This window comes from Branchiostoma belcheri, unplaced genomic scaffold (genome assembly GCF_001625305.1).
Source record: "Branchiostoma belcheri isolate BF01 breed outbred unplaced genomic scaffold, Haploidv18h27 scaffold56, whole genome shotgun sequence".
NCBI lineage: Eukaryota > Metazoa > Chordata > Leptocardii > Amphioxiformes > Branchiostomatidae > Branchiostoma > Branchiostoma belcheri.
The window spans coordinates 1,478,135-1,501,392 of NW_017804198.1; the positions used below are offsets into that span (position 1 = coordinate 1,478,135).

The window sequence follows — 23,258 nt, forward strand, 5'->3', positions numbered from 1 at the left end:
TATATATTATATATGGTGTCCTTAATTGCATAATTAATAAGTTGAAAATGTAATGCGTAGAAGGTGACATTTGGCTCCGCCATCCCTCTCTGTTTCAATGCTTAACGCAAGTTTAAAGTCCAGAAGACTACAACCTAACCGTTTCCACGATTTAATTGCTTAATGGTGCATTTCCCAAGATTTTTATAGTTAGATCACTATTATATCCACTTTATGTATGTATATGTATATATATATATATATAGTAGATAGATAGATAGATAGATAGATAGATAGATACTTATTAGATAGATAGATAGATAGATAGATACTTATTAGAAAGATAGATAGATAGATAGATGATGTGTGCATGAACTTTTATTTTTTTATCGCTGTACAGGTTACGCCACTATTCCGGTTTGAACCACAGTTTCTCCGGTGTGAGGTTGTCGGTTTCGAGTAAGTGCTTATTTTTCATGACTTGCGCCAATAAATGTTAGTAAGTTTGCCCAATTACAGCAGTATACTATTCATTACATCTACGTATACCCATATAGCATCTAAATCAGAGTGTTATAATCCAATGATCACCGATACATTCGTTTGAAAGGTACATAGATACAATGGGCAGGGGGCTAGTCCGCTGGTAGTGCGGTGTGTTTGACCTTCCCACAATATTTATCATATGTGCTCACTCTCATGAGTGATAAACAGAGAAAGAAGTGTGTACCATTTTTAAAGTCTTTGGTGTGACCCGGCCGGGGTTTGAACTCACGACTTCCCGGTGACAAAGCGAGCACTCTACCAATTGAGCTATTGCATATGCATCAGAGTATACGTCTGAGAAGACCAGAAAAGGGTTGAACTTTTTAATTTGTACCTAAAATTTATACCTTCCAAAAGATTGTTTTACTGAAGTTTTTCAAGGTATAATATTATTTAATGATATTTGAGTATCATATAATACACAGGTAGAGGTAGACAGCAAATGCGTAGGTCAAACTTTCAGTTGGTCTCTTCATAAATGTTAATAGCGACCGTCTCAACAACAGTGTAAACTTATACCGTCATATGTTTAAATTTAAAACTTTTGGTCCAACACAAAAATTCTCTCACCTAGAGCTTTCAACCAGTCACTCTGATCTTCCTCAGTAGACTGACCCAGTGAAGCTTGATACGTGGCTTCTTTGAAGTGTGACGTCAACACTGGGTCAAAGGTATCTGGTAGACGATGTCGGCCTCCGTCGAGGTTCAATGAAGGGTGATGGGCCCTGATGTATATGGCTTCCTTCACCCCTCTCAAGAAATAGTCCTGTTCAGAAGCCACGTGATAAGCTTCACTGGGTCAGTCTACTGAGGAAGACCAGAGTGACTGGTCGAAAGCTCTAGGTGAGAGAATTTTTTGTGTTGGACGAAAAGTTTTAACTTTAAACATGTAACTACCAACACAGATAAACTTTCATGATATTATACCGTCATATTTTGCCTTGCAGACGTGGAAGCACCATATCTATAGTGGATGTCATATACAACCTGACGGTGGACAGTCCTGTTGAGAAGAGGACGTACGATCTAGTCTACAATGCAGTCGCAAATGAAGAGATTCTCATTGAAGGGATGGCTGTAGATGTACTTTACATCGCAATTGAACAAGGTAGGGTAAAACTATGTTGAGTTATTCACCTTAGGCCACAGCAAGTATTTTTTTATGGATGACATTACAAAACATTAAATCAGAGCCTTTTCTTGTCTCCTCTCTTCATAGTTATCTGCCATTCCGGCATGGCAACAGACATCTTTGCCCATTTTCGGCATGTTGACCACTGTCAGAGGGCAACAAAATTTCTTGTGTTTTTTTCCAAAATCAGGCAAAAATTAATGCGCGCGCTGATGTCATCCAGACAAAAATTACTTGCTGTGGCCTAACGTGTCCCGAATCCATATCTACGTGCTTAGGCCAATATATATGTAGTGCATTACAAAAGAAAAAGTATTGTAACAGATAGCAACGCCTAACGCACATCATGTCATACGCCGTTTACCGTCTTATTCCTGTGGTAATACTTGTAGTCTCTCTTAGAATAGACTTGATTGTATTGATCACATTGTTATTGATGCCATACATTGTACCATGTACAACTGTCGAGCAATAAAGTTCATTCATTTATTCATTGTAATATGTTCTTTCCCGTCAGGCACGTCGTTTGTTCCCGTTGCGTTCTGCCACAACAACACCTGTCAGAACCACGCCACCTGTCTGCTGCTGGGGAACAGCACCTCGTGCGTGTGTCAGGACGGCTTCGTGGAGAACGGTACTGCATGTCTGCCCGCGTGTGACGAGGGGTACGTCTGTAGGGACGGGAGCGCGTGTCAACTGGAAGAGGGACTGCCGACATGCACGTGAGTTTACCTAAGTACCCTCTTTTCCATCGAACTAGGAAAGTGCGATGCTTCAGACAAAGCGTAGTGTTATTTTTACCACAGTTTCACTATAATTCTGACTTTCCTTGCTCTTGGTCCACGTCTTGTGGGTGCGCCTACAGCTTTGAGACCTCATTAGTATTATTACTAGGTTTTAATATTATTACAATTGGATATAATGAATTGTATTTTATGGCAATGCATTGTATTGTATTGTATTGTATTTTTATGACTAATATATGTTATTGTAGGAATTTGTATTTCATGTCAACAATTGTTCGACATTGTAATTTGTATTGTACTGTATTTCATATTGTTGTGTTTGGGAGGACAACTTGTAAAGGTGTCAATACGCCTGTTTTGTCCTCCCTTCCACTTGTATGTTTGTACTTGTAGCGAATTCTAATAAATAGATAAGTAGACAACAAGCGTATCCCATAATACATAGTAAGTACCATTCAGTTTGAATCCATGGCGGCACTAGAGAATAACAGACCTTTGATACCACATGTACGTATGGCAAAGGAGACATTCTATTTTCATACCAGTACAAAATGCCGTCTCGAATTCTATGACTAAGTTTTTTTTCTCTTTATCGTGGCAGGTTTCTTGAAGAAATAGGTTAACGTATTCTTACTGAAAAGGCGTGTTTCTGTATTATTTTGCAGGCCTGTACCTGACGACACGGGACTAGACGGTACGTTGTTCATTAATTACTGGCATTACTACATTTGGATTCATTAACGCTTATCATTCACACACACACACACACACACATGATACCATCTGTGTCAGTGAAGTCTTGTCGCTGGGGTAAACTTTCATCACGACTTTATCTGTGTCTGACAAACACAATACGTTTTGTAAAACGTTCACGAAAAGATCATTTAAATTTCAATTCATTTCTTTATTTCAGGTAAAAACCCATAGAACAAATATACAATACATCATTAAAATAATACAAAAAACTCTACAGACATACAAGTAAAACAGGAAGAAACCTAAAAGCATAATAAATGGTAGGTCGTGCTTTTGGGTAGCCTTGACTACAGACTGTTCAAGTCAACCTATAATGAAACAGTATCTGAATATTGATAATTTACGGCACAAAACTGCCGTCACAAAACTCCTAATTAGTTGCCACAAGTTACACATCGAAACCGGTACACATAACTGCAGTGTCTCCACTAGAACAACGAATATGTCGGTACTCTGATCTAGGAAGAATCGAAGATGAGAAACATTTTGTAACAGAATGTGAACTATACCACAAAGAGAGAGTAGATCTTTATAATCCGATACAATCCATGTTCCCCTTCTTCATACATCTAAGCTGTACAGATAAATTCATATTTCTAATGAGCTTAGACAAACCTTCTATATTGAAACATATCTGTTTTTACCTTTTTGCCATCACTAAGAAACGAGAAGAAACCGAATTTACTTGATTGTAGCTACTTAACGATGTATATACATGTAACGTTATCTATATTCCATCCTTTTGCTATTTATGTTTATTTTATTCACATGGATTTTTGAGCATTAGAAGGAAAGCACTTGTTCTGCTTATGTGAATCCTTTTGTTGTGACCTGTACTTAACCTAGTGGGTATGTGTGTACAATAAAGGTATTCATTCATTCATTCATTCATATATTTTCGCTGACTAATTGAATTCAGAGAAAATCACTGGGCTAAAGCATTAATGAGGTTATTCACTTAAAGCTCTGGGCTAAAACATGTGAGGAAAATAATTTTCCCTACCCCGTGTTCCCGCAGACCGCACGCTGTGGCTGCTGATCGCTGTGGGGTCCGGTCTGGGCGCGCTCCTGCTGCTGCTGTGCGGCATCACCGTCTGCCGGGCCGTCTACATCAAACGGAGACGGACACGCAAGTGGAACAGGTAAACCCGCAATGTCATCCATTCACAGGGCTCAGATACCTTCCTCAGAGCTTCTGATTGGAGTACTGCTTCTCGCCGCTATATGTAGGTGGCGCTTTTGCGTCAAGGACACAATCCCAAACGTGGCTAAGTTTGTATTCATCACTGGGGTTTACTTTCTTTGATCCGCATTTTAGTTATGCTTCAAAAGATATTGACTAACAAGCCTTATCTGTTGTTAAAAGGTACGTTGTCGAGGACGGGCGCTCTTCACTGGGATTCGTGTGGAGGAGAAAGAGAACTCAACGTCCCGGCAGCGCTTTTGGAGGTCCTAACCTAGACTTGGCTTGGGACGACTTTCACTTCGGCTTCAGCCCGTCCTACCTGACCGGCGGGAGCTACACCTCTCCCGCCGCCGGCTCTACCAGCCGCTACCCCGTCCGCCTTCCCCGCTTCCTCCCGGACACACCGATATCAAGTTCCTCCTCCAGCGGGACATCTGGGAGTCAGTACGGAGGGGGTTTGTTCACTCAGGTCCCTAGCCTCGGACCTCGGACGTACTTGTCTGGGGATGATGGACTTGAGGATGAGCCGTCTCCAACCAGGCAACCAGCATATCTGCCTGACGGAGAGCCTGCCGAGGATGCCTGGGATCGTGACTACGGTCGTCCTCGTCTGATTGACTACAGGTAATCATGTTTAAAGTTAAAACTTTTCGTCCAACACAAAAAAAAATTCTCTCACCTAGAGCTTTCGACCAGTCACTCTGGTCTTCCTCAGTAGAGTGACCCAGTGGGGCTTGTCACGTGGCTTCTTTGAAGTGTGACGTCAACACTGGGTCAAAGGTATCTGGTAGACGATGTCGGCCCCCGTCGCGGTTAAGTGAAGGGTGATGGACCCTGATGTAAATAGCCTGCTTCACCCCTCTCAGGAAATAGTCTTGTTCAGTGTCCAAAATATTATAGGTAATCATGTTTATCATATGTTTAGTAATTTAGCCCCAGACCTTGACTTAGCAGGTGGGCTGTCTATTAATTCCATGTTGAATAACATTAAGATGAGCGTTAGGTACTCCCCTTAAACTTCTTAAAAATCATAAGATTCAATTATTTCTTTGTTAACCTAGTAGTAACGAATAAAGACGATACATTGTCATACATTTTTTACATGTCACAATGCTCAATACCAAAGATTGATAAATACACTGTAAGGAATCTTATCTTAAAGCATGTGTGCAGGGATGTGCGCAATCTTTACGTATGCTTTGATGTGTGCTTAAAGAATGGGTTTTGTGCAGTGATTCTTACCACCCTGTTTTGCCCATACTACCACCGTGTAGACCCCGCATCCCAAGGCTCCGGCCCGTGTCTCAGCAACGGGGGAGACCGGAACAGCAGTCGGGGAGTCCGTACGTTGGTTCCCGCCGGCTGGGAGGGGAGGTGTACCTGCAGGGCCTGGGCAGCGCCTCCTGTAGGTTCGCCCTGCCCCGCTACCTGCCCCGGCCCCCGCAGACGCTGCCGGCAGAAGACGAGACGTACCCGAGAGCGGAACGAGGAGGACTCTACACGGAAACTTTTGGCCCTGATAGAAGCGTATGTATAGATATATCGTCTTTGTATTTCACTCATACCAAAGGTATGAGAATGAAATTTAAGTTGAAAAATGTAAATTATTATGTTAATTACTAACTTAGTTTCGTAAAAGCCAAACAAAAAAACAAGATTTCGAAGATCTCATACCTGCATGAAATATATGAGTTTTTGGAAATGTTTTTTTTATTTGTCTCATTGAATATGGAAGTAAGGTCGTAATTAGCATAATCTAGTTTAATTTATGATTTTCTAAATTCAAATGACAATATTTTTCGTATAAAATTCCTCTCCTTTGTCATATTTCATTTCAACATGTCCTCATCGATTATGCAAACACACACACAGACAGAAACACACACAGACACACAGACACGCCAAAAACAATACCTCCATTTTTCATGGAGGTGCATTTCCAAAAGCTCTACATATTTTGTGTTCTGCTATTGGACAGGGGTGAGTTTGAACAGTCCAATGTTGTATGGGGAGGGAGATGGACTGAAATATACTGCACTTGCTGGCGAGCAAAAGTCGGCCTTTTTAGTTATTTTTTTTATATTTGGCTTCCATCTTCAACAAACATCATACTGATATTCTTTTATATTTCCTAACAGTTCAAGATCAAGCGGCCTGCTATGAGCTACGCACCGTACGGAGTCTACAGGGTCATTCCGGAATCCAACCTGTGAGAACGAAGCAACCTTCCGCATCATCTGTCAGAAATACGTCATACAACAAGCTGGTCTTCTGATCTACCATTATATAACTTGTATTAACCACCTGATATAGATATCTGTCCTAAGGCCACGCCAATTCAATTTGTTGGTTCTCGGATTCGCCTCTTCGTTTTTTTTTCTGATTTGCAAAAAAGATTCTGCTTCTGAGTCAACTCAAAAATATATGTTTATTTTACCCCCAACAGTTAAGGAAAGTCCATTTCTTCCTAGTTGTTATAGTTTTCCATCTATCAATTGATTTAAAGTTGTGGTTTGATTAAAAGTTCAAAATTCATTGTTTAAATTTTGACCCAGCCTTTTGTGTTGACTGCATGGCTCCTATTGTAGCATTTGGGGCTATAATAGGATGCCTAGACCTGTTTTTTTTCGCCCTGTCGCTTCATACTTTTTCTGAAAAAAATCCGAGAACCAACAAATTAAATTGGTCTGGCCTAAAGGTTCTGTTTACATGCTCTATGCTCCCTCCACCAGTGTCAGTTGCTCTCAAAAAATGTAAAAAAAATTAATTCTCTGCAAAAAAAAGCAGTTTGGTTGGCTTCACAAATGTAGATACATGTGTACAAATGTAGATATTGAATAATATGCAGCTCTATTCAACATTTTGCTGTATTTGTATTGCAATATTGCATTAGACAGGGTATAGAACATGATGCTTCTGTAAACTATGCTAGAAATATTTGTATAAAAGGAAATGGAACACAATCAAGCTATACATAACAATACATTTTATTAAAGTAAAGTTAAAGACATTAAAATTAAAACGAGAATTGCTAACAAATATCATTAACTCAACATACTATAACTGTACAAAATGTATGACAATTTATGGTGAGACGCATTAATTCAGAAACCGCTTCTTTTGTTTGTTACTTCTTTTGTCAAAAATCTACAAGTTATGTAAAAAAACATTGAACACTTTATTATGGACATTATTTTGAAAAATAATTCTGCAAACGTAATTCAGCTTTGTGAATTCATAGGGTTTTATAATGTATATCAGGAACGTTGAATAGAACATTTTGCATGAAAAGAGACGAAATGTTACGGATTCCAGTTACGATATAAAAAAACTGCTTTGTACAAACGCTTTAAATCATGTGGCAATTCCTAAATTGCCAAATATGTACTGTTTAAATAGGATCTATATGTGGTAAATCAGGGTAAAGATATGCTGTAAAAACGAATTATTCAAATGTGCTATCTAATAAAATATCTATTTTATGTAAAGTTGGCGTTTGAAATGTTTTATGGCTTCCTCATCTCTATAGATCCACACATTGTTTCAAAATAAGTTGTATTGCCTCCATGAATGATGGGGGTATTTTTGGTCTGTGTGTGAGTGGGTCCGTCTGTGTGGGTTTGTTGTTAGACTTAATTAAGTTTTTTAGAAAAAAATATGGAACTCCTGGTGGCTGACCTTGGTACTGCAGCAGAACTAGGTATCTTTTTTCATGGACATGCTATGATTTTTTTTTGTTGGCAGATAGATTTCCGTGTCAGGAACAAGTGCTGTGGGTTTAGCCTCGGTCACAACCCGCCGTACGTGCTTCTGCGTGCTGTCTACGTGCAAAAACTTGGCCAAACGTAGGGCATCCGTGCGTGGTGAGTACCGCCTCCGTGCGGAATCCTACGGATTTTGGAGCACGCAGACACGCCGTAGAACTTTAAGTGCATGTAAAACTGCGTGCTGTCTGCGGATTCACCACCCGTACGTGTGAGTACGGCCTCCTTACGGTAAAGTTGCAATCGCACAGAGATCGTACGTTGTAAGCACGTACAACTCACTTGCCACTTGCGCAACGTACGATGCACGCAACCGCTCACGGCCAGACGTGGCGTGCAGACCCCGCTCTTACACCTTGCGAAACCGTGCGAGTGACGTGTGTCGACGCCACTCCTTCCCCACGTTTTCAGAAAAAAAGTAGCAGACGTAGCTTCCCAAAAAACGTACGGACAAAAAGCACGTACGGCGGGTTGTGACCAAGGCTTTTGGTTTTCCTAGCAGCTTGTTCCAGAAGAGCAGGGGAGTTTCCGGGGATGAAGTTCAAGCGGAAAACCCCAAAAAGGAACAGCGTATTTTCATGAGTCTTGTTATGTAGGTAGCTTGGACAGGGATCTGCACATTTAAGTAACAATGACGGCTGGCTTAACTTGCATAACTAGTTAGGAAACTCTGTGATCTAATGGCACATCTAATGAGGTTTTATCAACCACGTTGAGATACAATTGATATCACAAGAAAACTTGTAGATGGGCAACTGAATTGTTCAGTTTCCAAAATGAAGCGTCTAAAAATAGATATCCCCAATGTCTCTGCATTGACGCTAGAAACGTTGATACTGAAATTAATATTGTAGTCAATGATTTTAGAATCAAACAAACCAGACCATTAGAGCATCAGCCCGTTGAGAAGAACACTCTTTTGTGCTATGCTGTATTCCACTTTTCCATTCGAAGGTTCCTTAATACACAAAGGAAAACGTGGTACCTCCACTCATTACAGGGCTTCAATACCATGCCATGGTCAGATACTTGCATGCAGGAATTTTTTTAACTCGCCACTGTGAACACATTCGCATGGACTGCTATTTTGATGACATCCGCTAGAGGTCACTGTGAGACCGTGCTTGAGTTAACGTCACAGCAAACGTGTGGTGAAGTTGAGGTCACATAAGTGTACACACGTGCCTACACAGTGGTGACGAGACCGACCTTTAAACTTGTGTATTATTGAACAATATCGCCAGGAAAGGAACTAGATTCTGAAAATTTTCAAAACTTCCACACTGAAGATTATAAAAGCCAATTAGACAAGATAAACAACCAGCCTTAATGTCTGAAAGGTGATTTCTACACTTAGTTCGTTAGTACATCGTACTTTAGAGCGCTGCCGGTCGTTTGAAGTTGCGGCTAGCTCCTTGCGTTCACAAATTGGCCGCCGCCGTACCTTCGTAAAGACGTAATCGCGAAGTTCTTAAGAACTAGCCAAGGTCAACGTTCGCGCGTTCAATGCAATTCGATCTTTGAACTTTCCGAGTTTTGTATTTCTCTGTCTTGTTAATTGTTGGTACTATCTTCTGCTTTTCCATCATGCCAACCTGTTTAGTTCTCATCAGTTGTTAACTCCAATATATTATCACTTACCCAAAACTTCATCACCACATCAGAACGTTTTTAAAATATTTCAATTTCCCCCTTTGTTATTTATGTACTGTGTCCTCTTTGCCATCATTTATCATTGGGTGGGGAACCGGACCTGCGCTCTTGAATTTCTTGTATTTACTGTTTTTTGCCTGTCTTAAAGTTGCGATTGTTTCTTTTCTTTATTATATGTATTTATTTAGTGGTGCCGTCAACATAAGTGCTTTCCACTTGAGTGAGGCACCACCATGTCCTGTATCCTTTTCTCATGTGAATGAATAAAAAAAAAACCTGTTTAGTATGCAATAACAGTTGGAATCAGCAATGACAAGCCGATAAGCTTTCACCGTCGGACGAAAAACGTCAAAAATGAATAGTCAACGTGAAGCCGCATTTGCGACAGCCCTGGACAGTCGCGAACGTTGACCTTGGCAAGTTCTTAAGTACTTCGCGATTACGTCTTTACGAAGGTATGACGGTGGCCAATTTGTGAACGCAATTTCGTAACTAGGAGATGGACAAGCACTTTGACTCTCAAAAATGCCGGTACATGCGTTATTGAATGTTTAACAATTGTCAGTGGAACATGCCCTGGACCGCCCTAGATCGCCACTTTGGGATCTTATAGGGCGGTCAAATTTTGGGACGAACTCACTGAACCTAGGCTGGTGGAAACGTTTTCGTTTTCGTCAATTTTTATCACATTAATTAATAAATATGGGCAGCAAACGCTGGAGTAGGATTAAGAGAACAAGAAATAGCCACGCATTCAAGTACCAGAGTTATCAACCAAGGATTGAGGTGTTCAAGAATTCATTCTTTCCTAGAACTATCGCAGAGTGGAACTCACTGTCACCAAGTACAGTAGGGGCATTGTCAATAGATAGCTTTAAACAATGTCTAGAGCTAGAAGTTCAAGGGTTAGGTGTAACAAGTCGATCGGTGTAATATAACCAGCTGCCGCCGCGCCGCGTGCCTGCGAAGCTGGTGTGTTACGCCGAAAGGCGGTTATACCGGCTATACAGATACAGACAGACAGATACTAAAATATGAGATTTACTAACTATTCAACCGGCTGTTTACTAGTATTGCCTGAAGTAACCACTACCACATCAATAATCGGCAGTTGTTGTAGTTGTAAACAAAACACAGCCCTACTACAAAATTCCGCTACTAAAAATCAATCAATCAAATCAAAACTTCTACTGAACTTCTCACACGGTCAATACCATCCGTTCTGCTGAATCCCAGTGAAAGGATTGGCCGTCCTAAAAAGCAAACAGCGGGAACAAAATGTCTTGTGTCAAGTAGGCCTTCATGCAGAACGCTTTTGATGAACACTGAGGTGAATCGGACCTATGCTGGAAAGAATTTCAGCCAAGAGCTAAGGTTCAGTTCTTTTCTACTTTTCAGAGTGACAGTCCGTCACACCTAGGATACCAAGAATAACGTAAACTTTGAGGTTAACTGTTTCAATGGTGAGTATTTGGTAAACATGCCCCTGGAACGCCTTTTAGCATTCAACTATGCATGCAAGTGTAACGGCAGCTGCACCGGCTGAATCTAAACAACCATTATGACATTTCCCACGGTCATGACGCACTTAGAAGTAGCTACAGACAAGTCTCCGCCTTAGCAAGGACTTGATGTAAGAGTCGTTAACTCGGCAAAAGGACAGGGAAAAGGAACGATGCTGCTTGGTGTCGTTAACTTGCACTATACTCTACATCAGCACGTTATAAAGGCGTGAGTTTGGGCACCAAGATTAGCATGGGGACCGCGCGGGAGACTCGTGTTCGCTGGCTGTGGGCTGTCCTCGTCCCGGTCTGCCTGACACCATCAATAACAGGTGAGTTGTGTGTTAAGATTTCTCAGTTGAAAGTCCTTCAGTTGTATAGACGTCCCCAAAAATCATATAAAGTCATTGCGCATTCAAATTACAGTGCTATTTCAGCCCAACCTGTATTTAAAGTGTATTTAATACACCTACAACATACAAAATGTAACTACACGTATTTTAGCATGACTAGGTAAGATGCATAATTCTAGCCATCATAGATGCTTCCTCTCTCTCTCTCTCGCTCTCTCACTCACTCACTCACTCTCTTTCTCAGCGTTTTCGGTCGGCCTCGAAGAGCTCGGGGTACTTCATAATTCTCGCCTACTACGAATTTCTCTTCCCCAGAACCACTTCACTGTGGAACAAGCTTCCCCGTGAATGTTTCACCGCTAATTACAACCTCCAACGGTTTAAATCAAGGGTGAACAAATATCTGACCTCGCAGTCATCACTGTAACCCAAAACATGTAAGTGGCTCTCATGGGCCTTGTTTTGAGGTGAATTCTGAAGTAAATAAAAAAAAAATTTCTAGTCTTATCGAGTAATGATTTTTCGACAGTAAGTAATATATAATGCGGCTCGCGTTTGCAGCCAAGCACACTGGATCATGCCTTATCCATGCGTGGTTCTGGACACTCTACGGTAATATCCACGACCGTGGCTGAGTTAAATCTACGTTCTTGGGGACGTTCCAGGACCGTGCCTGACCACGCACATTTCTGGACACACATGGGCCCTATCCCATTTCGTGTACAAGTAGGCAATCATAAAAGATGTTTGGCTAAAAACGTGGCGCTCTGAAATTGCTAAAGATAGTTTGAACTAGTGAAATCTCACAAAATCACTCATTTTACGTAAAACGTAAAAGTATGTGAAGACAATGATTTAATCCTATTCAAAGGAAATTTTCCCTTCCATACTATTTTGTATATTTTGAAATGTTTTAAATATTGTTGTAACCCAATACTTTTTTGGAACGCGCCTAGCAACGGTAACGAATACCCGAATACCTTAGCAACCGACGGCCGTTATTGTATTGTAACGCTCTGCAAAAAAATGAGAACATTATATCATTACTAGTTCGTTATTTAACATTCTTAAGGTCTCATTCATGAGTTTTTTCCATACATTAGAAACCATGCATTAATAAGTGACTTACGAGACCGTGTTCCCTATCATCCTACATTAAATCAATTGATATCTTTAATTTCATGCTATGTTGAGCACACTTACTCTACGTCTCATAAAAAATTGCCAACGACTTCCATACACACAATCCCCTTTTATGGGAATTACAAACTGCAACTAGCGGCTGCCCGCAAGAGGCCCTCCCGCGCTGCAAACCTACGACCGCACAACTCACAACACTGGACTGTGCACGTCCGACCTAGCGCGCGGCTGCCGACAATTATGTCCTAATTTCATCAGTTACAAACAAGCTTTCACCGCTTTGACGTTTTACATCAGTTGGGATGGCTAAAGGGAAAATTCTCACCAATAAAAAAACATGTTCATACAGCCGTTTAGTTTTTGACTTGGTACTCTTTTAGGGAGTAATACATGAATGAGACCTTAATACTGCCATGAACCGTGAGGAAGGGGGGGGGGGGTGCAGACTCAGTCACATTTGGGACCGCTTTCTCTGAGAAGTAATCTTATTTCATGACAAGTGTATAAATTTAACTCCTGTACGTTTGGGAACGCATTGCAGATACTGTCTCCAATAACTGTGCGTTTGGAACCGCATTGTAGATACTGTAACAGTTTAGACATGTAAATGTATTGCGTTTGGGTCGCATATAATGCAGCGGCACCTGTGCTAAGCGTCCTTTGCATATTCTGTAATCAAATTTCCTTAAACAGTATTTTAAGATCGTGTTTTAGTCTACGGCAATGTGAATCTCGTTTACAAATTTTGATAGTCGCAAAATTTGCATATTTTACTTAGAGGGTACGCTTCTTTCTGCCGGATTTTATATGTAAGGAATGGTCCCTAGTGTGAAGTTTGCATATGCCTTTTTGCTGTTTAAAATTTGAAATATTTAGATATGTTTTCTGCCATAAATCTCTTAGAACTTTATGATATTCTTATTTTTCCTTATCTTCCTTTTCCTTTCTACCCTTTGCTTGTAGTTAGTTTTGAGTTGAATATATGGTTGAATGTACTTTTAAATCTTTTACTTTTTTGACGATTACATTTTTAGGATTACTTAGTATTTCTTGTAAAAAGGCAGGAAAGTATTGTAGTACATTTTCTCCCTCAGTTTTGCTTTACCTGAACACGCAATATCCATCTTAAATTTCAAAGAAACTCTATCCAGTAGGATGAAATAGTATAACTGAAAGTGATAATTAATAAAAAATAGAAATATCTAACTTTGGCCATGTTGATTTGATTATATGGATGACATCCGCGCGCGCATGAATTTTCGGCCGTTTCAAAAAAAAAGAAGTTTTCAACCATACTGTAAATCGTACAAAACAGTTGCAAAATGAGCAAAAATATACCATAAGTTACAAAAAAAAATTAATAAAAACTATACCAATGTCGTAGAATGCCAAAATCAAACGAAAAAAGACGAAATTGTAAAGAAATGAACTTGAAGACTAGATTATTCGCCAAACCATATTCTGTGCCATTTGCTCAACCCTCATGACCACGTAGATTTCATAATGAAAAGAACTTTTTTTTTTTTGCAAAACTTTTTTTTTATTCGCACGCGCGCATCAGTTTTGGGAGGATGTCATCCATATAATCAAATCAACATGGCCTTAGCCTAATAACTCAGGAAACGCTTCATATGTCTTGCCAGGTGTTGTGGACGTCACTATTGTCAGTAAGTACCAGTTCTTTGACGAGTCCGATGACACCTGGCTGTACTGTTACTACACGGGCAGTCTCGTCAACCAGAACGATTACCGGTTCGGTGTCGAGGTCGACACTGGCTCGGGAACAGCTTTTACACCACAGAGAGACTCCGGTGCTTTCTTTAGAGGCACGAGTTCGAGGATCTTGGATAATGCTGGTGACTTCCGGGTCGGAGCATTTTCCTGTCAAATACGCGACGGAAATCAAACAGAAAAGGCCATCACCTTCAAAATGAAATCGCAGGGTGAGTGCACAACAAAACATGCTTCTGACTATATCTGCATCTATCTTTGGAGTTCACCTATGAGTTAATTAAAAGCTCACAGACGGGAAAAGCCGTATCAATGTTAACTTTTGTTCGTATGATACCAACTGCAAAATAATGTTAGCCGCACAAAATTATATATTAGAAACAAAAAGATTCTAACTGTATGTGTCTTCTGGGATGGGAGGTTTGTTACTCACGCGAGGTCTCATGTATTTTTAAATGTCTTGTAAAATATTTTTCTTTCATTGTAAAAGTGGCTGCGAGAATATAAGTTGTACCTAACTTGAGTTCGCAGTCACTTAGTCCATGTCTTTTCATTTGTAATTCTCATTTTGTTTCTGAATAAAAATAAAAAATAAAAAAATGTTAACTTTGGCCAAAAAGGTTATATTTTTGGTAAATATTTACTTGTGGTTATGTATGTGGTTTAGCACGATAGCTATTGATGGACTGTCGTGAAACTTGATATAACTAGTAGTAGGTATAACTAGTTATAATATTATTTTCAGCTGATGTTTGGCCAGTGGCTTTCACAGTAACCGCCAGCCTAGGAGACCCCGTGACGCTACAGATGGTACAGAAGTCCGGTAGAACCGGTACACTGGTGTGGAGGAAGGGCGGGGTCGGAGGGACTGTCCTGACTGGACAGAACGGACTCAGCCTGACCATCACAAGTGTCCAGGAGTCAGATGAGGGGATCTATGAGTGCTACTATCAGGGGGATACTGATAGAAAACAGGGCATCATGAGGCTCATTGTCAGAGGTAATATAACACGCTTTTGCATGCCAACATGGGTTCTATTCTATTCTATACTATACTGGGCAAGACCCTAGGTAGGGCATCCCGCCCAGTGTGCAAAGCTATTGCGGCCGGTGGGGTGCGGTGAGTAAAAATGTGCTTGGCAACAAAACGGAACAGAAGATAAATTTGTGCATTTTGTGCATGGCCGCAACTAGCAATACCCGACTTAGGCCGTGTCTAAACGGAATCACCCAAGGCGGTTTACATGTGGTTTACCCCGAAGCCGGTTTCAAGTGGCTCCATGTGAACGCTCCGAAATCACATTGAAAGCGCCTCGATCCCAAGGCACTTCTAGAGGTGGTTTCGAATCGGTTTCCCCGCATCGCGATTTGCGTCTGAACGCAATGGGATTTCAATGTGCCTTCGCCTGGTCATGGATTACGGGGTGATATTTCTTTATTTATATGCAATACCAACTTTTACGTGGCAGCAACTTAAAGAGCAGTAATGGTCAAATAATGTGTACGTTCTAGGGCGAGCTTCACCGCCTCTGGTGGGACCACGTCGGCATTCGGCCGAGATACGCTGGGAGGGGGGCATCAGCAAGCAGGTCGTTGACCTCTGACATTAATAACACGCCGCCTTGCGTGTTGCGTGTTATCATCAAACAGCAATAAATGTAGCTCAAGCGCATTATGTTCGGACACGGTTTTACAGGTGTGTGGCACGTGGACCAGATGTGAGGAATGTGAGTTACCCGAATCGCGGTTTGGGTGATTCCGTATAGACACGGCCTTACATCTGTAAGATGGGGTGGCCCAGGTGCAGGGCCAACCCCGTCTTGAATGTGTCGACAGATTGTTGTGTTACAAGGTGTTCGGGTAGTGCGTTCCATTCTGTGGTGGTTCTGAATATGTTGGTTTTGCAGCTGAGTGTTATGTATCGAAGGGGGTGGCCCCTTGTAGTGTTTGTGTTCTTTGTGATGTAGTCTTGTGTAGGTTCAGTCCCATTTGAATAAGTAAAACATAAATCAAATACAAAAAATATTGCCATTGTGTCAATTATTTGTTGACTATATGATCCGTACTGGTTGGCATACATGTGGAAGGATTGGTTAAACTGTTCCCTAATTAAAATTGACACATCGGAATTTATCACGAGTTTGATTCAGCTTTCGTGACACGCATAACGACAGCTAAGGGTCAAAGTTTGCTTAAAATCAATATCGCCCCCCCCCCTCCGTATTGGTTGAGAGAGGGTAGGTCACACCTGCATGAAGTCACCTGTCCTGAGTTAGTAGGTCGAAAATGCCTGGCTGTCTTTTTTTTTAGATTGGAGAGCACTGAAACATTTCGAATTCCTTCGCCAAGAAGGTTATCATGTTTTCAGAGGCGTTCCAGCTGTGTGTGTGTGTGTGTCTGTGTCACAGTGTGTGTGTGTGTGTGTCTGTTAACACCATAACTTGAGAAGGCTTAGATGGATTGTCTTCATATTTAGTAGGTGGGTAGGTCTTGATGAGACCTCGAAATTATTAGATTGTCGGCCACCTAGCGGCTTCTTATAGTACTGCAGTTGGACTTCCGGTTTTGATATCTCATGATCCGGACATGCTAGGGTCACGAAATTTTGGAGGGTTGGTAGCTCTTGTGCTGGGGAGGAAGTGATGTAATTTTGGGCCCCCTAGCGGCTTGCTCTGGAACTGCAGGGGCGTTTCTTTAAAAAAATATTTAAAAGAGGATAACTCAAGAACCAGTTAACGGATTGTCGTGATTTTTGGGTAGGTAGCTGAAGTGATGCTTGACACAATCATGTGATAATTAAATTTCAAAATTTCAAATTTATGCAAGTTTATGCAAATTTGGATGTAATTTGCATAAATAATGAGGAAATTCTATAAATCCGCTGCATTACATGATAGGACTATTCAAGCTTGTAACATATGTAATTGAAACGAGAGAAACCCAGGCAGATATTGATTATGTAAATGAATACCTCATTTGCATAATTAATGAGAAAATGTTATAATTCTATAATGGTAAGTGCCTGGAATCTCTTGCTTGGGGTACTTGAAAGTTAAGTGAAGGTGAACATCATTAAACGTAGCTTGTTCAAAGCTTGGTCCTCATTTGCATAATTTATGAGAAAATGCTAGAATGTCCTTTTTGTTAAGATGAGGCCGTCTTTGGGTCATGTGGTGGAGAATATGGTCAACTGATATACTAGTAATTCATGCAAATGAGTATCCTATTTGCATAATTAAAGGGCCCCGGGATTAATCTATAATTTGATAGTCATAAAAGTTAACATCATTTGGCGAAGAATTTGGCGTGGAACTCTAGTTTACCAACTGTTTGAAGTTCCTATTAAACAGAGGTAGCCATACAAGAAGTGTTAACTGATATTTGTAAGTAGCTTAAAAGAGCAGTTACTGTATGCGTGTCTAGAGAAGTTGAAATATTTTGCTACCATATCTTAGGCATTGGTATCTTTTACCAATGCCTATTAGCTTACTCACAAGAAATACACGTAACTTTGTACATCGGTACGTACCAATGATATTGACTCTCATGGGCACGTGCGTTACCCCCTATAATTAAAAATGACAACAGGCCACAGCGGCGCTGTAATATAGCAACTGTGCCAATTTGCTTACACTCAGATTGTGCTGAGAACAGGTGGGGTCCTCCCTCCTGTACCGCTGACTGTCCAGTGTGCTACAACGGCGGTGTGTGTGATGACAACACGGGGGAATGTGTCTGTCCTCCGGGGTTCCACGGACAGAACTGTGAAAGTGGTAGGTATTGCTTTTGGCATAATCGCTTCGTTATAATTAGTTAATTACATGTACATAAAATCTTTCTTTGACTGGTATGTGTCATTTTTTTTAACATACAAATTCCAGCACATAAGCTAAGTTGTTGAGATGCCAAAGGGCGATATCAAACATATCATATAATAAATCTACTAACAATGCCCAATTCTATTCTTCAAGCCTGTTCGTATGGCATGTTCGGAACTAGCTGCAAAAAAGCGTGTGCCAGTGGAGACTGTACGGGTCAGCTGCTGTGTGTGATGGACCCGTACGGCTGCTCCTGTCCGCCTGGACTCATGGGCATAGAGTGTAATACTGGTAAGACTAATGGCACATATTACTGAATATATTTAAACTTCTGCCCGCTTTTAAGCCTCCAAATATTAAAGCGATATTATGTAAGAGTTTCACTATTTTGAACATCGTTGTTTTACACATTTTCTTGCGCTATAGTATAAGCCTACCTGGGTTCATACTGACATTTGGGGAGTAAAAGATCAACGTCGTTGACGCCGAAAAAAGACGAAAATCGCCATTTGTTTACATCTTTTTAGCAGCCTCCTAAAATACAATGAGCCTGGCGCAACTTATTCTCGTGCTGCGCTGAGTCGCAAAAAAAACGTGCTGCTGTCAAACCTGACCTTCGTTTTTATAACCGCTATTCACCTACTGAATATCATGAAGATCCATCCAAAAATTATCAAGTAATGCTAGCTGTATACAGACCCACGCCAAAGCCACTCCACCATGTCCAAAACACACCTTTCTGACAAAGCAAATGTATTTCCTCATACTTGGTAACACTTAAGTTCAGTTTTCAGTTAATGTTGTGTGCGTTATGTTATTTTTTTGATTCAGACTCACACCTTTTGTTATGTTGGTTTTACTTTCATGTACATTTGTTTTGTTCTGTTCTGTACATTTGTTTCATTGTAATTTTGCGACTCCAGGAAGAATAGATTTCATGTAAATCTAATGGAGATCGAATAAACAAACAAACAAACAAACTTAACTGTACATTAATGATGAAAGTCTGATGTCATTTTTAGTGTGTCCAGGCGGCTTGTACGGAGCTGGCTGCACCCAAACCTGCCACTGTGCAGCCGGACCAGCTGCCTGTGACAAGAAGACTGGATTCTGTACTGGGGGGTGTCTGGACTTCTGGACTGGGGACTCGTGTCAGATCCGTACATAAATACTGGAATTATCATTGTTGTCATTACGGCATGAGATACACATGGGCGCGGTTGTAAAAACGTTTCTGAACTTTTTTATTTCAACATGCAAAAAAAAGATACAATACATAGTGGTGACGCACTCAAGCAGAATGCTTATATTCACGTCACCACTACACATAAAACAAAAATTACATCACAGAACATGGGTATCGTCCAGGTAACAAGAGAACAGAGTTAGCTATTAAGACATTATAAATGGATATAGAAGTATAAATCAGTTGTTAAATCGCTTAGTTTCAGAGAGATATAGCTGTGTGATAATGAGTATTTGAGAGTTGACTTTAGATGAAAGTAAAGGTGATCCATTAAGTAGCAGATACACAAAAGCACTTTCTGAACTTCTTGTGCAATTGCAAATCTTGTCATTGAAGTTTCAAGTAAGTCTCATTATCTAAATTTCTTTCATGAATATGAAAGTAACAGAAACGTTTGTAAAAATGATGTGAATTTCTGTTTCAGCTACTGTCTCATATGTAGCTCTCTTCGTCAAGGAGGAAGGTCGCTATTTCGGTGATTCTCCTGACAACATAACGGCATACAGCGACATAGACACAGAAGAGTGTGCTCGCCGCTGTCTGAAAGGTTACGGCAGCTACGATGGCGTCAATCCGACATGTCTGTCCTTCAACCATCGCCCTGCCGGATCGCCAGAGGGCGGCAGTGCACGGTGTTGGCTCCGTAGTTCTGACAAGGACACGGCGGTATCTCCTGGTCCTGAGTGGGACAGTTGGCCTTACCGAAATTACTACCAGAGGAAACGTAACCACAAACTTTATACTTCTATTTGACTAGAAGGTTAATAGTCTATAGACTGTATACTTCTGAAAATAATTTCATCACGTTGCCATCATTGGCAATGTATCTCACCTGCTTCTCACTGGAGCACTGCTTCTCTCCGCTATATGTAGGCGATACATAATGATAATTCGAACATAATCCGAACCGTGCCTAAGACACAAACTTAGGTACGTTTGGGATTGTATTCTCGCCGTAAAAGCTCCACCGACGTCGGCTACATGTAGCGGCGAGAAGCAAAACTCCAGTCAGACGCTCTGAGGAAGGTGTCTGATAAACATCGAAACGTGAGAAGGTAGGATGCATTACCGCTTGTGTAAAAAGAGAATCCCTTTATCCTCTATTCTTAATAATTTTCTTCATATACATCGCCAGAAACGAAATGTTAAGTTTCATTCATTGTTTCATTCAATTTTCTGCTCTAGGCATGTTGTCTTAGGAATCCCGTTAGAAGAATACGAAATTCACAGTAATGAATAAGCAAAAAATTCACAAAAACACAAGGAGGTTTAAGATTTTTGATTCCTTGTATTTACATGGATTCTTTTTCGCCGTTCTTTTCAGACATTCTGGCGCCCCAAGATTGCACTGACATGTTTGCCCTTGGGATTCAGTACAGTCATGTTTACACCATCGGCTACCCACAACCATTCCAAGCCTACTGTGACATGGACACTGATGGCGGGGGGTGGACGGTCATACAGCGGCGTCAGGACGGGTCTGTGCCGTTTGACAAGACTTGGACTGACTACGAGCAGGGATTCGGTAATACTAGTGGAGAATACTGGCTGGGATTAAAGAACGTCCACAGCCTGACAACACAGAAACAAAACGAGCTGTACGTGTACTTGGAAGACTGGGAAATGAACAGCCGGTTTGCGCGGTACAGCACGTTTTCTGTGGGAAACACCAGCAGCAAGTACACGGCAACGATCAGTGGGTACAGCGGGGATGCAACTGATAGTTTGGACTCGTCTGCTGATGATGGACGTCACAGCATCAACAACAGACAATTTTCTACAACAGACCAGGATAACGACGGTGTCAGTATTAACTGTGCGGGTCGATTCGGACAAGGAGGCTGGTGGTACACTCCGAGTTGTGGTTACGCCTTGTTGAACGGACAGTATCTGACCGGTTGCTCAGTACCTGCTCCACCATCCTGCTCCACAACAAAAGGAATCGTCTGGTACACTTGGAGAGGTTACCGATATTCCTTGAGGAAAACACTTATGATGATTAGACACACCAATTTTTCAGGTATGTGTAAAAAAAAATTAGTCGCTACTTTGGGCGTCATGTGCTAAAATAAAGATGAGGGCCATTGTAGGAAAGATCATCTAGGATGTCCTCTTATATAGTTTTAGGCCAGCTTCTTTTTCTTCTTTTAGCAATTTTGTTTTGATTACAATATTAAATGTAACAATGTAAAAATAATCACCTTAGAAGATTCATGGTGCAGACTACAGTTAATTGAGGCAAATAAGAGGGGAATGTTTGTACAACCAGGTAACGGAGCATGGTAGTTAAAGGAAAAAATAGGCTAGTTTCACTTTTTGGCAAATTCAACCCCGAAAACGTGTTTGCGAAAGGTGATTCATTGGTTTCGACCAGTCCTGCACACATTTGGTTGATATTTACCTTCGCCAAGAAGGTTATGTTTTCGTAGGCGTTCGTGTGTTTGTGTGTCTGTGTGTGTGTGTCTGTGTGTACGATAACTTGAGAAGGCTGAAATAGATTGACTTTGGTAGGTGGGTAGGTCTTGATGAGACATGGAGATGATTAGATTTTGGGCCCCTAGTGGCTTCCTATATGGTACTGCAGCGGAACTTCCGGTTTTGATATCTCATGACCTAGACATGCTAGGGTCACAAAATTTGGATGGTAGGTAGCTCTTGTGCTGGGAAAAAGTGACATAAGTTAAGGCCCCCTAGCGGCTTGTTTTGGAACTGTAGGTCCATTTGTTTAATACAGAGAATAACTCAAGAACCGGTTGACCGATCATCATGATTTTTGGTATGTATGTAGCTTAAGTGATGCTTGACATAATTATGTGATAATTGTGCAACTTTGGATGTAATTTGCATAATTTATGCGGAAATTCTATAAATCTGTTGCATTATATGATAGAACTTTTCAAGTTTGTGGCATATGTAATTGAGAACAAGAGAAACATAGACAGATATTGATTATGTAAATTAAGAATTAATTTGAATAATTAATACGAAACTGTCGTAATTCAGCAATGGTAACTGCCTGAAATTTAAAGTGAATTGAAGGTGAACAAAGTGGTGAAACCATATTGTTTTTGCTGATGATTCTTCTCCTCCTCCTCCTCCTTCTCCTGCCATTTCTTTAAATGGATTCAGCGTCTTCATTTTGGGGCCTAAGGACCTGAAATCTGGTATGGATGTACAGTGGGCAAATACCCCTAGGCGTTTTTTTAATTTTTGTGATACAGGCTTTTAGAATGGTTTTATTTGAGCTTTTTGGCTGTGTTATAGCAAATGTATTACTGTGTTAAAGGGCAGTGTTAACCACGTTTGGGCATGAGTCATCACAATGGAATGCAGGGCATCGACCAATAGGCATGCAGCTTTCCTCTATTCTTCTTGCTGATTGCACGGCGGTCTGTCACTGCGGCATTCTTTCCCATTGCTATGCGCGTTCGAAAAGGTATCGGGTTACAAGACGCTATTTTGGCCTGTTTTGGACTACCCGTAAAATATTTGAAAATAAACAAAAAAAATATTTAGGGGTAAGTTTCGTCAAAATTAAAATGAAATTATCGTCTTAACATCCTTTAAATGTTAGCTTTTTATGTTAAATCACTGATTTTTTTTAAATTTCGCTCAGAAAGACTGTTATTTTCGGGTTTCCGAGCACAAGTCATGTCACGTTTTTAGGCAAACATCGTTCAAACCTGGCTACGTATATTACCCCAGA

The 23,258-nt window shown here is 40.8% G+C and overlaps 2 protein-coding genes across 2 annotated transcripts in view; both read left to right on the forward strand.

Annotated features, from left to right (window-relative positions):
- Positions 1-385: 385 nt before the first annotated feature.
- Positions 386-6,795, forward strand: LOC109481506. The gene is made up of 8 exons (XM_019784082.1): positions 386-438; positions 1,473-1,633; positions 2,175-2,379; positions 3,069-3,097; positions 4,178-4,301; positions 4,526-4,969; positions 5,620-5,872; positions 6,484-6,795. Exons 2-8 carry the CDS (start codon positions 1,597-1,599, stop codon positions 6,556-6,558), a joined length of 1,167 nt encoding a protein of 388 aa, XP_019639641.1. The 5' UTR covers positions 386-438; positions 1,473-1,596; the 3' UTR covers positions 6,559-6,795.
- Positions 6,796-11,517: 4,722 nt separating this feature from the next.
- LOC109481507 overlaps positions 11,518-23,258 on the forward strand; it is a 13,299-nt gene continuing 1,558 nt past the window's right edge. Inside the window, exons 1-8 of the mRNA XM_019784084.1 lie at positions 11,518-11,596; positions 14,401-14,700; positions 15,234-15,488; positions 18,127-18,261; positions 18,460-18,597; positions 19,329-19,466; positions 19,977-20,276; positions 20,877-21,572. Coding sequence (XP_019639643.1) covers positions 11,518-11,596; positions 14,401-14,700; positions 15,234-15,488; positions 18,127-18,261; positions 18,460-18,597; positions 19,329-19,466; positions 19,977-20,276; positions 20,877-21,572 — 2,041 coding nt within the window. The remainder of the gene's footprint in view (positions 11,597-14,400; positions 14,701-15,233; positions 15,489-18,126; positions 18,262-18,459; positions 18,598-19,328; positions 19,467-19,976; positions 20,277-20,876; positions 21,573-23,258) is intronic.

What these genes read in the sequence shown, in the direction of transcription:
- LOC109481506 (XM_019784082.1), top strand. Translation starts at nt 1,597, where the DNA reads ATGGCTGTAGATGTACTTTACATCGCAATTGAACAAG. An exon ending in TTACATCGCAATTGAACAAG is followed by an intron (nt 1,634 to 2,174) that starts GTAGGGTAAAAC and finishes CTTTCCCGTCAG; the next exon opens with GCACGTCGTTTGTTCCCGTT. An exon ending in TGACGACACGGGACTAGACG is followed by an intron (nt 3,098 to 4,177) that starts GTACGTTGTTCA and finishes GTGTTCCCGCAG; the next exon opens with ACCGCACGCTGTGGCTGCTG.